We start from the raw sequence: 15,748 nt of genomic DNA on the forward strand, positions 1-15,748 counted from the left end.
GACATAAAGCTGGAGGAAATTCGTACCTCTGACAGTGAGAGTGAATTCCTCTCTTGCCCATCTTTTGAAATCATCACTCTTTCATACAACAATAAGGAAATTTATAAATTCGATATTACATAGTGTCAAATTTCATCAATGAATCACCAGGTTTGGATGGAACTTTAGAAATTAGATTTAGATAAAATTTGCCGGGAGATGACAAAATTCAACAAATACATCCAACTATTATTTCAACTGTAGTCCTATAGTTCTATAGTGATCACAGAAGTTATATAGTGACGAAATTGTGGTATTGGTGGAAAAATGGCAGAAGGTCGTCATTCAAAATGTGGTTATGAGGTTTCATAATACTATCTTCAACCTCGAAAAGCTCAGTACTTTTTAGAAAGCATAATATTTTGGATTGGGATTTGATTTGAGTTTCGCGCCCCTTTCAACAGCAAGGCTATACGTATGAGACATGACCTACTGCTTAACGTGAGACCCTAACCACATGAGCTCCGTCGCGAATCGAACCCGGGACTGTAGCGCCAAAGGCACTTAGGCTATCCACATAACCACAAACGAACTCTACAACCTGATACTTTGTTCTAGCCCGCACCTGATTGGCTATCAGTGTTTTAAATCATAAATGAAGAACCAATTATAAATCGATAATTTCTACATATTTTTCTGTCCTATATTTTTCATCTCGAATAAAACATGATTTACCCAACTAAAATGAGTGATCATAAGAGGTCATGAAGTTTTGTCATTTTCATAGTATATGAGCTTGAATAACGATATTTAAGTGTTCACAAAAGAAACTTCCTGCTTTATTTAGTTTGAGGTGGTCAAATTGAAGATTCATATCAACTGTGAGTATTTTTCTCTTAAATAAGGAAGACTTTCCCCCAGCCTTGAAGAGTGGATTAAAATGCCTAGATTGAAAACGTTTTGTTTCACAAAACAGTTTAAAATAATTGCGGAGTACATTGATTTTGCCACGCGAGATACTAAACTCACGCTTGCAAAGCAATCAATGTATTTTATACTGGTTATTTTAAAGAGATTAATCTATTCATAACCTTCTTTCCACTTCTGATAAAAGGACAAATATATATATATATTTGCGTTTGTGAAATCTGAACTGCCGTTGTCCAATCAAATTTCAAGGCTCTCCCTCCGGAAATGATACCCTAGAAGGCGCGCGTATTAGCCACTAGACGTCCACGGACAGCAAATCACAGTAAATAATCGGCCAGAAATATGAGGCAGAACTATAAGTGGAAGATATGATTGTATCTATTGGTTTTAATACAGTATCGATACCAAACTTGCATTGAAGTTAATATTACTAGAGCGATGATGTCAGCATTAGAATACACAGAATCTTAATGTGTTGGCAAACAATTTTCTTCTAAAATTGAACGGCACATTAAAAAGATATTGCGATTTTTGAAGACTTTGGTTTACCAACTAAAAGTCCTTTAAATGTTTACCCTGTTTGTTCGTGTGTCCGTCCGTCTGGGAGACAAAATATCTTTATTTGATGGAATATCATTAATTCAGACCAGGATAAAGAGAATCAAAAGTCTGGGAACGAGTTCGTTGATGGAGGCGATCCAACCAGTTTACCCGAAGTAAGATATACCCCCTTGTATTCTCATAGGGGATTATTGTAGAGGTCTTGTCCCTTGTCGATATGCAACCCAACTGTATCTGCTGGTAATGTTCATTGTATACCATTCAATTTGTTTTAGTATTCTAATCAAACTCCTTCATAACGTGTACACTTGACACTACTACTTGCCAACCAGTTGACCCGAAAATTTGACCTCCCTATATTCTCATAGGGGTTATTATAGAGGTGTTGTCCCATTGCGGTATGCAACCCAATTGTTTGCACGTAATGTCGGTGCATATCATTCGTTTCAGTATTCTAACCAAAGTCCTTTACAAAGTGTACACGTGACACTACTACTTGCCAACCAGTTGATCCCAAGATATGGCTTCTCTGTATTCTCATAGGGGGCTATTGCAGAGCGTTGTCCCTTGGCGGCATGCAACCAAACTGTACCTGCAGATGTTGCTTGTTGCATACCACTCCATTTCTTTCTATATTCTAACCAAACTCCTTCGCGAGGTGTATACGTGCACTGTTATTTTTTTTAAATCAAAAATACGGGAACCACGACCTCCTGGATTAAATCAAACCAGGAGACGAGTGGGAGTTTAAAATTTGTATTAAATATGGAAGCTAATTTATAATACACGAAAGTTGGTAGCACTAACTGTGAATGACCTCGAGCATCTAACATAAACAAGATCTGAATTTTCTATTTTCCTCATTTTACACCATTTATATTCTATTCATTCTATGTCCATATAGTTATGTTTGATTTTCAAGAAATAGTAGATAAGTTTACTATGATTCATATTGAGCTGTAATATTCAAAGGAACTGCACGTACAGTACATATATTCTCTTTGATATTCTTCATACCTGTAACTGTTCTTGTATGTTAGTTATTAGGAAAGGAAAAATACATTACTTTTCTTCATATATTAGATATTTATTCCAAATATAATCTCTGAAGCTAATTTGACGTTTTTATACCTTCCTCGCTGGAATCAGGCAAATAACGATTATATGAAGTCTACCATTTATTCAAGCAGAACCCATCTGACACAAAAGCTTATTCGGTTCCATTTCTTTCTTTCTTTTTCTCTACCCAACGGATAGCTCAAGGTTCTGTTCTGGATTTCATATCTATCTGCCTATTATAACAGTGACAAATACATCCAAATGGATGAGCACAAGTACTCGTACAGAAAAGGAAGGAGGACCTTCGTGCAGTTGATAGAGTAGAACAGTGAATAGAGATGATGTCGAGAACACAATGGCCAGAGCCAAAAGGTACTTCTTCCTAGCACAAAATGCGTTGACGTCAATATAACCAAGCTAAATTGAAATTCCCTCCTGTATGTGATAATTTTCTCTCAAGCACACACACATACGTACACGCATAGAAAACACACACTTATATATGTGCAGGCACGAGGTACACTCAAGAAGTTTGTGAAATAGTGCTTGAAACATTTCTACGTGTAACAGTGAACATCGAGCTCAAATTAGTATTCAGCATCGTTTCTAAGACCGAAGTTACATGAGACGTGGGTCTACAGATTAATGTGGAATCCGAATCATATGAGCTCTCAACGGAAATCTAGCCCAGGTCTCTCACGTTGAAATGAAGATTTAATAGCTTGATTTCGTGATATGTCGTGGAAAGCATTTGAGTGATATCATACTTCGTACACTGCAAAAATATGTAAATTAGTTAATTTTGTCAATAAATTTGTATGTTATCGTGCACTCAAAGGTTGCGTTCTTTAAGGGATACCTTTTATATATACTATTCAATGTTTAATAGTTAAATTTAACCGCTTAACGGTCGAATTTATTTTAGATAAATGTCCCAAAAAGGTCATATTATTTTATTTCATATTTTAAATCTATCGTAAATGCGTGCTAACACGATCTATTTTAACCCTAGAAAGGTAAACTACGTAAATTTTACGTATACGAGTTGGAAACACTGATGTGACGTAGCAGGAATTGTGTGTAGAAATACAAACCTCTAGATATGCTATCGCGGGTTAGTAGGCTTGATGTTCCGACGTTAATTACTTTGGTAAGTGTTATATTGTCTGTGCCAAACGATTGAGTGTAGAACCTTATACGTAAATTTGGCGTATGTTTACCTTTTAACGTAAAATCTTATACGTAAGTTTAGCGTGTGTTTACCTTTAGCGTTAGTTTTCTTGCACGCATTTTTTACGTATGTTTACCATCAATGGACTATTGTCATTCGTAAATATTTAATTATTATTACAAAAATGGACGAGTGTGGTGCAATAAATAGCGAGGAAGCTATTTTACGGATATTAGAGGAACCTCAGATTCAGAAATGGAGGAAGATAACGCTGAATTTGATGTGAGATCAGAAGAAGAAGCAGATGACTCCGACAAAGATCCAGATTACTACCCCAGTGAAAATGATATTGAGCAACATTTTGTATCAGGAATTCGAAATGTTGAATGTGAAACCTCAAATCCAACCAAAGAAGCGGAAAGTTTCCACATGTAGTAAGAACGAAAATAGCAGTCTCGCCACGCATTCAAGAGAAGAATCTGGATAAAATCACACAGAGAGGGCAGTATATTTTAGAGATGAGAAGGCAAATGAACTTCCATTTGACGAAAGGCAAGTGAAAATTAGTGGTGTTAATGAATTGCTAGGAAAGAATGATCCCTGGAACACAAATCCAATGACAGATTCAAGTGGGAAGATCCCAAGAAGGAACACTGCTATAACTGCAATAAGCCAGTATGTGGTGAACATCAGATCAAAATGTGTTATAACTGTGTGTGATTTGCGGACCAATCTGACATACAATGTGAAAGAGCTATTCAATATCAATTCAATATTTCCTAATAACAAAAAATAATCAGTGATATATCTGGACTTTCTCAGAGTTTGTTCTTAAGTGTTAATAATGTTTATTTTGCTTTTTTTCTATGTACTTCTAAAAGATTTAGGATAATAGGAGCGCCGTTACTTAGATTTTTTCTGGGGGCAGGGGGCAAGCATTAATATGTGTATTTGGGCCCCCTAGAAAAAGTTGTTTTTCTAATTCTTGTGCCCCCTCTCTTTCCATTTTCTCTTACTCTTTATGGGCCCCCGGAGCCTGTGGGCCCTCCCACACGGCAAGATCTGCGGGGCCGTTACTTACGCCCCTGGGCCCGTTCCATACATGACAATTAATTAATGGGACAATATTGACAAATCTCAAAGTCATACGAATAAATATTATTTCTAGGGCCCCTAATAGTAAATATTTGTTTACTGAAGTGGGCTCACGACTCATTTTTGTTTTATTTATCTTTTGTGTGCTGTTTTGTTTATGTAATGTAGCGAACCTGTTTGATGCTTCATTTATAATTTCATATTCATACCGTATATATAGTTAGAAATTTTTTTTCTTAAAATGGGGCCCCTCAAACCTCGGAGAGCTTCCCTAGGTTGCAGTTGTCACCTCTGCCCCCACAAATTTCGGCCCCGGATAATAGTTGTGCTGTAATACTATCTAAACAATAAAACTTCAATTTTGGAACCCTGAGCAAATCAACAATAAGAGTTTCTATATGAATCGTATATTTATAGATCATTATTTAGTGTGTACGTAAATATTACGTATGTTTACCTTTAATGGGTTGATAGTGAAGTTTGCCTTTCTAGGGTTAATTGTCATTCAGAACTAAATTTCGAAAGTTATAACCCCTCAAAATACTACTTCTGGATTATCCAGAGTTTTTTCGGGCACAATTGAAAATAAAATAATTGTAAGATTAAATGAGTTTGCGTGCTGAAAAAATATGTTTTATTTAAACAAAAGCTTTATCTGCTAAGTCCTGAACAGAATCATGGCAAAATTTCTATCGTCTTATAAGTTGAGGCTATTTAAAACGTGAAAACATTCAATCGGGATTATCCCGAAATATTTCGGGCACTGCAGGAGTAATACACTGCCGCCTGGTGTAAAAGTCAATAAACCAAAACAAAAGACGGTTAATTTGCTTGTTAAGATTTGCTGCCTGCACCTTTTCTTCTCACAACGAAACATTTTGCTTAAATGCAGATTCGAACGGAAAAATATAGTTTCAACGTAATAACTCGGGATAATCAAGATTTACATATTACCCTTGAACGTAATAATTCAGGTAAAACCGTTAAGCGGTTAATTTAAGTAATAGTAAATTTATATACGTATAATCCAAATTTTGGAAAAGCAATATTAAAGTAGACTTGAAGACAAATCTGTAATAACAAACTATTAAATTCCTAGTTTATTTTAAAGAGAACAGAAACCAGATTCTCCATATACATTAACGAACAAATAAACGAAGATGATGTAAGTACTCAATGCTGATGATATAACTGTACTGTACATTTTCCTATACCTGAAAAGTTTTAAAGGGAATATTCTCTTTACAGACATGCAGATGTAAAATCATGATTTTCCAACATACTTGCTCTACATATACATTAAGCTTACAATAATATTTCTGCGTAAATGTTAATAACTTAATTGTAAGATACATAAATTTTCATGGGCAATTGATCGGATTCATGGGTGGTCTCACGCCTTCAAGAATTTTATTATGGCTGATTTTCCTTATTTTCATACTACAAATTTATTAAACTAAGTCAAGGTTGATAATCTTGTGAAACTAATTTTCAAAACGGTATTCTACTTGTAGTCACATATTTTCATATCTCATAACAGTTCCATAAGGTCACATGACTATTTACTTCTCCAAAGCGTATATATATATATATATATATATATATATATATATATATATATATATATATATATATATATATATATATATATATATATATATGTCTAATCTTGTTGCTATTGAATACCCTTTGTAACTACCGACCGTAGGTACTTATGTTTGTATTGCTCTTAAAAATCGTTACATTTTCTGCCTTCGTAGTCTTTTAGTCAGTGAAGAGGAAATAAATGTACCTAAAACTTCAAAAGAAAGAATGGAAGAAAAAGGAAAGTTCAGCTATGACGAGGTATATCGAAAAAGAAAGGGGGAAAAATGACGAATTCAACAAAGAAGGATTTCCGTTTAATATGACCAAAGTTTGCTGGAAATACAAGGTCTTCGTTTTTGTCTTTAGAAATAAAATATTTACCTTCCAAAATACATATTGGGAGATAAGAGCATAATATTAACAATTTTTTTCAGATTTATTACATGTATTAAATTTTCTTCTTTCCTTCTCCAGCGCAAAACTATGTAAAATACTATTTTCTTTATGAAAAATATTATTGCTTTTGTTTACGTTACTATCATTATTGTTACTATTCAAGAAACGTTTATTTATTTATCAGAAAATATGTGTAATATACAATATTTCTTGTCCTGATTTTCCATATATATATATATATATATATATATATATATATATATATATATATATATATATATATATATATATATATTCTTATACAAATGTAAATAAGTATTTCTTATTAGTTTTTAAAGTTTTACAATAATATTTTCATATAAGTGGAATATATTGGTCTAAGTACAAAGCCCAAAGGTACGTGTATGCTCTTCTGTTCTCATCAAATTCAATTTAATTGTAAATATAAAAATCTTATATTTTATTTCTATGTGAAGTATAGTGTTGCAGTATAGTGCGTTTCGAAGTATAGTGTTGCAATAACCCACGAGTGTACCACGTTTGAAAATTAGAAGTCAATATGTCCATGTAACATTATACCTTCCCCCACAGAAATACCAGACCACTGAAATGATTACATATATATTCGACAATTTTCCTGGGTTCATTGTCCCATCTTTCGCCAGATCAATGTACGTCCAGAGTCGCTACTTAGTCTAAATCTGCTCTCATTGGAGAAGAGAGCGCAACCCTATTTTTCCTCGGTCCAGTCTTGATGTGTTTGGCACCACCGCAAACGGAGCTGGTGATGTGAAGATGTCAGAGGAACCCAATAATGGCCGCCGTGCAAGGAGACCACCGCTATTCAATCGATATGCCACTATGGAGCGTGAGATTGGGCGACATAAAGACTTTTTAGATGTGTTTGCAATTGCACCTGCTGTTCGACATTGGTACTTTCTTGCCTGCTTCACAATGTAGCGGTCGTCCTCTGCCTAGTTGACCGTGGTTGACTATCACCTCTCTTTCGCGTAGTTGCCTGGGGTTCGTCATGCACGTGAAACAATACTGAGGAAATAGCAAACTCCTGGGCAACAATCTTCACACTTCGTCCTACTTTCAGTTTCCCGACGATTCTTTCCTCTGGGAAGTCACCCAAATGTCTCCGGGTCATGTTCTTGTAAGACCACTACCGGTATAATGTGTCTCTCTGACTGAAAACACTGCCTCGTCTCTTCCATTCAACTGCTTCTTATTAGGGAAACAGACCCATTCGACTCTATGGTGATCTTATGCAATGTTTTGATTCTCATGGACCTGTGGGAGATGTCTGGCAACATGCTGCCGGGTTTTCATTCCTTTCCATTGACAACTCAATATTTTATACTACTTTATCTACCTCGTCCTTAAGTTTTGCACACCATTGTATATAAAAATCTGAGCAATGCAAAACTTTTGAAGCCAGGACCCCGAGTACGTACTCGCCATTTAAATATCTAACCTATGGGTAGGATCCCGAGCACGCATTCGCTAAATTCAGCGTTAAATAGAAAGGCAAAGACGTAGGAGTTTAAATACGCATTATCTTGTATTATTTTTATCATTATTATGTTTTTTGGCAAATAATATAATGCTATTGTTCTTAAATGCTTTCTACTCTAAAATACTAACAAATGTGAATATTTGTAATGTCAGTTGAGACGTCTAGCTCCACAGTAAATCATAAAGAATTCGTGTTTTTAAGATAATTAAATAGAGCAGAGCGACACGTGAGGGAAGTCACATTGATAAAAAAAAAATTAAAGGTTTATCGCTTTAAATTAAAGGAAGGAAAGTTATCTAATGTTCTAAATCTTGTACACAAGAAATTGAACATTAGACAAATTTTCTTCTTTTAGTTTGAAGCGATCAAACATCAAGTTTTACTGACGTGTCTTCCCTCATGAGCCGCCTCTAAAGCAAAATAGATAAAAAAATGTTCGGCTTATTTTAACATACCTGGTGTTGGTACAGGTGGATGAGATTGCTGACTAGTTCTTCCTGGAAATGAGGGAATGATGATAGACGGATGTTGACCAATAGGATTTCCCAAATACGGAGGTGGATGTGGGTGATTGATTTCTTCGTCATTACCACCAATGGCTGAGGAATTTACCACTTGCACACGAACCTCTGTTTTTGATACGAATGAGCCATCTGATACAGTCACAAACAAATACAACGGTTTTCCAACCTATGTAAAAGAAAGATTATAGACATTCAATATAATAATGATAATGTAGATAATAAGAACAATAATATCGAAATAAGAATGTAATTAGGAGCTCCCACTTGGCTATATAATTCGCGTACATGCCTTCGGTGTGGAAGACCCGGGTTCGATTCCCGGTGGGAGCTCATATGGTTCGGATTCCACGTTAAGCTGTAGGTCTACGTCTCATATAGTCTCGATGCTGAAAGGGACGCTAAGGTCAAATCAATCAATCAACCAAGAATGTTAATAAGAACTTCAAAAGAATCTCAAGGAAGGGCTGCTCCAACCGAATAACAATACGAGATTACAAAACATGATATGCATATTTTTACAGTAGAGTAAATTATAAGTTTCAATTAAACTAAAAACACTTTCTGTTCACTCTTAAAAACTAAATATATAATGATAAATAAGGATTTTTATTTTAAGTTGAGCTATTATCAACTTCTGCCAGCACGTAGATCTCAGTATGACACTACCGGAGCAAAAATAAAAATGACCATGTTATTTAATGCCATCTTTGAATAGATATTTTTAAAATGTGACCAAAGTATACTGACAAATATACATGATTACTACAAACAATATGTATATACAGGGAGTCCATAAAGTCCTGTAGGAAAGTAAAACTCTATAGCTTGGAAACCGTTACGTTTAAGTGTATAAATTTTTGAGGTTGGAAGAAGGGAAGTTTAAAGTTTTGTTCTCACCACAATGCTCGATGCTGGCCACAATGCTCGATGACGTTTGCGCTGGTAATCACGTGACTTAAGATGGCGTCTATTAAAGAAAAAGCACAGTGTGTTTTGTGGTTTGCGGAATTAAAATCTTGCCTTTCAGTGCGGAGAAAGTTCCAAACAACGTATGGGGAAACACCCCCAGCAGAAACAAGTATCAAGAGGTGGTACGAGAAGTTCAAAGAAACGGGAAGTGTGTCAGATTTACCATGCTGTGGAAGGCCAAGAACGAGTGACGATGTGATTCACACTTGCAGGACAGCGTAGCCAGGAGTCCAATGAAGTCGCTTAAACGTAGATCATTGGAACTGAGAATACCGAAGTCAACGTTACACATACTCAAGAATTTGAAGGTCTGGACCTATAAGTTAAAATTTGTGCACGAGCTGATAGAGGAAGATTGTGACATGAGAATGGAATTCTGTGAGTCAATGCTTACCCGCTTACAAGAACATGGTGACCTTCTGTCTCGATTTCTGTTTCCAGATGAAGCCACATTTCATGTGTCGGGAAAAGTGAACAGGTACAACTGCCGAATTTGGGGGGTGGAAAATCCACGTGAATTCAAGGAGAACAAGCGGGGTAGTCCCAAAGTCAGTGTACGGTGTGCTGTTTCAGTGGACCACATTATCGGCCCTTTTTTCTTCGAGGAAGAGACGGTAAATGGTAACAATTATCTGAACATACTACAGACATTCCTTTTGCCAGAACTTACTAGGTTAGGCATCCTTAATAAGATCCACATGCAACATGATGGGGCACCGCCGCACTATGCCCTTCAAGTTTGACAGTTTCTTAACGAAGAATTTAAGGAGAGATGGATTGGCCGAAGAGGACCCATACCTTGGCCTGCAAGATCAACAGATTTGTGCCTTGTGATTACTGGCTGTGGGGACACGTGAAGACCAAGGTGTATTCACATAAGCCAGCTAATCTGCACGATCTCAAGAATAAACTAACTGATGTGATTTTGAACATTCCAGAAGAGCACCGCCAACACGCAGTTCTTGTTTTGCAAAAAAGACTGCAAGAGTGTTTGGACGTGAATGGTGCACAATTCGAGGTTTGGCGATGAACCTTAACTAGCTGAAACAAAACTTTAAACCTTTCTGTAAGTACATCAAAAAGTATTTGTTAATGCATTACGTAGTTTCCAAGTTATAGAGTTTTACTTTCCTGTAGGACTTTATGGGCTCCCTGTATATAACCATCATAGTTCTGCTGCGCCATGTGCTAATCATACGCATAATTACATCTTTCTTTAGTACCAGTTTTCAAATCAGCATCAGTTTGTGGTTAATAAAATAAAAAAGGTAAGAACTCGGTACACAATCAATTAGAGGGTGGTGAAGTTATCCAATTAATTATTTTTATATCAAGTATGTTTTTGTAAAAATGTATTGAGTAAAGCAGGCTTTCCCAACCTGACCTCGCTTTCATATCTGGACCCCTTTTATCATATTCTTGTGCCAGTGACCACCATAAGTAAATTCTGGTTTGTAACAAGCTTTTTGATTATTTCTGCTTATCGCCTACAGTTATATTTGTGTGTACCATTCATTTTGAATTGTACAGTGTTTGGATCAAAAGATTCAATATATTTCAATCAAAAAATTTCTTGTAGGCCTTATAATACATACAGTGTATCGAAACCCAAACTATCACTTAACTCAGTATGATGTGCCTATTCCGTAGAAAATACGGAAACTCGATCAAGGGGCCGTTCAAAACTGTGTGGCCCCTGATCCAAAAATTAATTATTGGCCAAGACCGCAATCTGTTGATGTTTTTTTTTTTTTTTTTTTTTTCTTGTATAATTCCTAAAATTCTTGGTCAAGATCGGAATCTTTTGATTTATTTTTTTGGATCGTTTCTAAAATTCTTGCTCAGTATGATGTTTTTGTTGTTTTCGTATGCAGTTCAAGTTTCATTCCACTTTAATTTCAATTGTTTTTTTAAAACCGATTCTTTGATAGATTAAAATTTTATTTAATAATTATGTTTTTCATTATTTGACAATAAGCAATGACATAAAAATATGTCTATTAAAATAAAAAATTCAAATAATCTTTAAAAGATATTTCCCACTGCTACATCTGAATTAGACTACATTTAACCTTTCTACCTATATTAGTGACTCTCAGATTGAGATATCTTGGATTAAAGGAATAAACTGAAGTTTTCTACTTTTATTTGAAGTCATCTTATGTTTGAGATATTTCAGTTAGTTAAATATCAGCATTAAATATGGTAGAAATGCTGTTATTATTTCCTCAAGTTTGAATTAATAATGACCGAATGTAGCATTATTAATGTTTATTTTTGTAATCTCTAAGCACAGATCTCAAGTCAGAAAGAAGAAAACGAAGAAGTTAAGCGAGGTAAATGGAAGGAGTTAATCCGGATTTAGGAGCCATTCATGTTATCAGAAACCAGGAACGAAACTCTGGAGCTTACAAGATGAAATGGATGTTGCTTTATAGCTGATTTTTTATAGACAGAGGAAAAATATGTTTTCAGCACAAACACAAACGATTATTATTTTTCTCGTAGGTCAAGATTGTAAAGGGTAAAATAATTCAAAGCAAGGGTAAGTCAGCTTCTGATATTAAATGACAACTCTTGAATAATAGTTCTTCTTCTTGTTCATCTCATCCATAGGTTGGTGGGCAACATGGAAATTTTAAAACTTTTCTTTCCTTGAGAGAGCTGTTTTATACTTTGATAAGGCCTCTTCTTTGTAACTGCATCTAGATTTTCTATCCTTGGTCTTCTTCTTCCTGGTTTTCCTTCTGTCTTCCCTCTATCAGCACAGTCATCCAATCGGAGTGTCGAATAAGATGGCCCAGCCTGCTGCTTCTTTTTTTTCTATTATCTTCATGATCTGTCGTCCTTCATTAGCTTCCTTTAGTACGTCTTTATTCCTTTCCTTTCGGTCCATGATGTGCGTAGCATTCTTCGCCAACACCACATTTCAAATGCTTCCAGCTTGAATATTTCAGCTTTTCTCAATGTTCACGTCTTTGATCCGTACAGCCCCACGCTCCATACCAGTGTCTTAATAAATCGTTTACGAACGTCCAGTGACACATTTCTTGATGTTAGTAGTCCTCTTTTCCTATTGAATGATTGTTTAGCCTTAACTTACGTCTTTTTCACTTCTTCCGTCCGAGGATATTAGACTTCCTAAATAGGGGAACATCTTAACGTCTTCAATTTTCTCTCCATCTAGCCATACGTTTGCCCCTTCCTGTCCTGCTCTTGTGCACTTTATCACTTTGGTTTTCTTCTTATTCATCTTCATTTTGCATGTTTTATCCAGTTGGTCTATCAAGTTTGAAAGTGCTTCCTGCATGTCTTCATCGTTCTCCGCTATCAATGCTATGTCATCAGCAAACATTATTGTGCTGAAAACCTGACCATTTACTTTTACGCCTCTCTCGTTTTTATCCAAGAATTCTTTCATAGCCTCTTCTATATAGACGTTGCACAGTAGAGGTGAAAGTCCATATCCTTGTCTCACTCCTTTACTCATTCTTGCTTCCTTCTGATCTCTTCCTATAACAGCTGTCTGGTTCCTATAAAGTTGGTATATCATTCTTCTGTCTCTGTAATCAACTTTCAGATTATTCAACGCTCTGAACATGATATTCCAATCTACGTTGTCAAAAGCTTTCTCTATATCTACAAATCCTATCACAATTGGTTTATATATTCTGATGTGTTGTTTCATGATCAACCGTAGACTCAGTATTGCTTCCCTTGTTCCTCTTTTCCTCCTGAATCCAAACTGGTCCTCCGATAACCGTTTCGTTGTGCGATAATTTTGCACAGTATTTTTGATGCGTGGGAAAGCAAACTTAACGTTCTGTGTTCTTCGCATTACCGTGCGCCTTTCATCTTCGAGGTAGGTACCAATATGTTTTTCTCGAAGTCTCTTTGGTCCTTTTTTTTCCCCCGAGATGTACATTTCATTAATAAGATTAAATAGTTTCTTTTTTGTTGCTATTCCGAGATTATTAATCACTTCCGTTGGTATTTGATCTGTTCCTGGGGCTTTACCATGTTGCATTTCTCCAAAGCACTGTCAAATTTGCACTGTAAACTTGATGCTCCTAATTCATTTTCATCCACGTCTTCCTCCTTCTCTATCTCTTCTTCGTTCACTCTGTCTCCTTTGTAGAGTTCTTCAATGTATTCCTTCCATCTTCTTGTTATCTGCTCTTCTGTTAGCGTTGTTCCGTCCTTGTCTATGATAATGTGTGTGCGTTTCCTTTTTCCCCGAACTGTTTTCTTATCTTTCTATATGCCGTTTCTGTATTGCCTTTGACTATATTTTCCTCAATTTCTTTGCATAAATTGTTTATTCAGTTTTCTCTGGCTTTCTTTACTTCTCTGTTGATGTGATTTCTGCACCTTCTGCATTCTTCTTCTTTATTTGTTATCTTGAACTGTCTTCTTTGCTCCATCATTTCCAATATTTCTGCTGTTATCCAGGGTTTATATTGGGTTCTCGTTCCTCCTCCTATGTGCTTGTCGACAGCTTTTGCAATCCCTGCTTTCATGGGTTCCCATTTCGAGTCGATATCATCACCTGCTATAGCTACCGTAGACGTCTCTTTGTCTGTCGCATTTGCAAATTCCCTTTTCATGTTTTCATCTCTTCTTAGCTTGATTGTGTTCCATCTTTAGTTTGGTGCTACCACTCGTTTCCTCTTTAGTCGGAGTTCGCTTTTCATCGAAGCTAAATTATGGTCTGAGTCAACGTCTGCTCCTGGGTAACTCTTACTGTTCTTCACTTGATTTCTAAATGCTTGTTGGACTAGTATATAGTGCATTTGATATGTTTTTTTGTCTACTGATCTTGTCTATGTGTATCTTCTTCGTAGTGGTTTTTCGAAGAGAGTGTTCGTTACAGTCAGATTATGGCTTTTGCAGAACTCAATTAATCGTGTACCTCTCGTATTCCTTTCTCCTAGTCCGAAATTCCCAGTTACATTCTTTTTTTTTGCCTTCGCAGACTACTACTTTCCAGTCACCATGATAATTAAATTGTTCTGGTCTTCAACTTTCATCAATACTTCTTCTATTTGCTCATAAATTTCTTTTACTTCCTTATCTGTATAGCTTGATGTAGGCACGTCATTTTTCTCGGTTCGGTTGCTATCTTCAACATTATTATTCTTTCATTGTATTTCCAACTGCCTATGACTTTCTGTCCTATCTTCTTATTCAAGACAAAATCGACTCCTTCCATACCGTTTGCAGCTCCTGAATAAATCATTCTGAAGTCCCCGCTCCACATGTCTCCTCCACTTCGCTGATTTCCAAGATATCTACCTTCATGTATTCCATTTCTTTATTCAAATTTTCCAGTTTTCCACACTGTAACAGCGATCGCACATTCTAGGTTCCTAACCTGCAGGGGTTTCGTTTGATGACGACCGAGGAGGCCATGCTGTGTTTCCTTCCACTGCCGGGGATGACCCTCTGTGTAACAGCAGTGTCTTATTTCCTAATATTACATTCTCTTATTTCTCTTTCCATGTTGTTTCCTAGGAACTGAGTAAAGTGGTGATGTCCCAGGTCCTTCCACCTCGTAGTGAAACAGCCATAGAGGATATCCTGTCCCTGCCCTGTTTTTGTCCACATCTGAGCATTGCCGATGTCAATCATCTTCAGCCTCAGTGTGGTAATGATAGAGCTGCTGCCCATTACCATAACATCTCTCTTCGTATGACTCCTAAAGACCTGTCCGGCATGGGAAGCCCTCTGATAGCGAAGCTATCTTCGGCATAGCTCTTGGGATCATTAGAGTACGCAACCCCACCGCGGCAAGGTGGAGATATTGAGGGAGGTGAATAATAGTAATAATAAAAAATTCTGATATGTCTAATCGTCTCATGCTCCGAAAAACATTTACACAGCCTAAGATAATTTTCAAATAGACCAAATTTTAGGCATAATTGTATGTTTACTCATGAGATTATTCCCAAGGTA

At 36.2% G+C, this 15,748-nt stretch overlaps 1 protein-coding gene across 2 annotated transcripts in view; it reads right to left on the reverse strand.

Annotated features, from left to right (window-relative positions):
• The window catches only part of Cad96Ca (tyrosine kinase receptor Cad96Ca), a 232,348-nt gene that overhangs the window by 43,966 nt on the left and 172,634 nt on the right, over positions 1–15,748 (reverse strand). For both annotated transcript variants that reach the window (XM_081770366.1, XM_081770372.1), the window contains exon 3: positions 8,756–8,990. In XM_081770366.1, coding sequence (XP_081626492.1) covers positions 8,756–8,990 — 235 coding nt within the window. The remainder of the gene's footprint in view (positions 1–8,755; positions 8,991–15,748) is intronic.

The sequence above is a fragment of the Thermobia domestica genome, chromosome 1 (assembly GCF_964235325.1).
Source record: "Thermobia domestica chromosome 1, izTheDome1.hap1.1, whole genome shotgun sequence".
In the NCBI taxonomy this organism is placed as follows: domain Eukaryota; kingdom Metazoa; phylum Arthropoda; class Insecta; order Zygentoma; family Lepismatidae; genus Thermobia; species Thermobia domestica.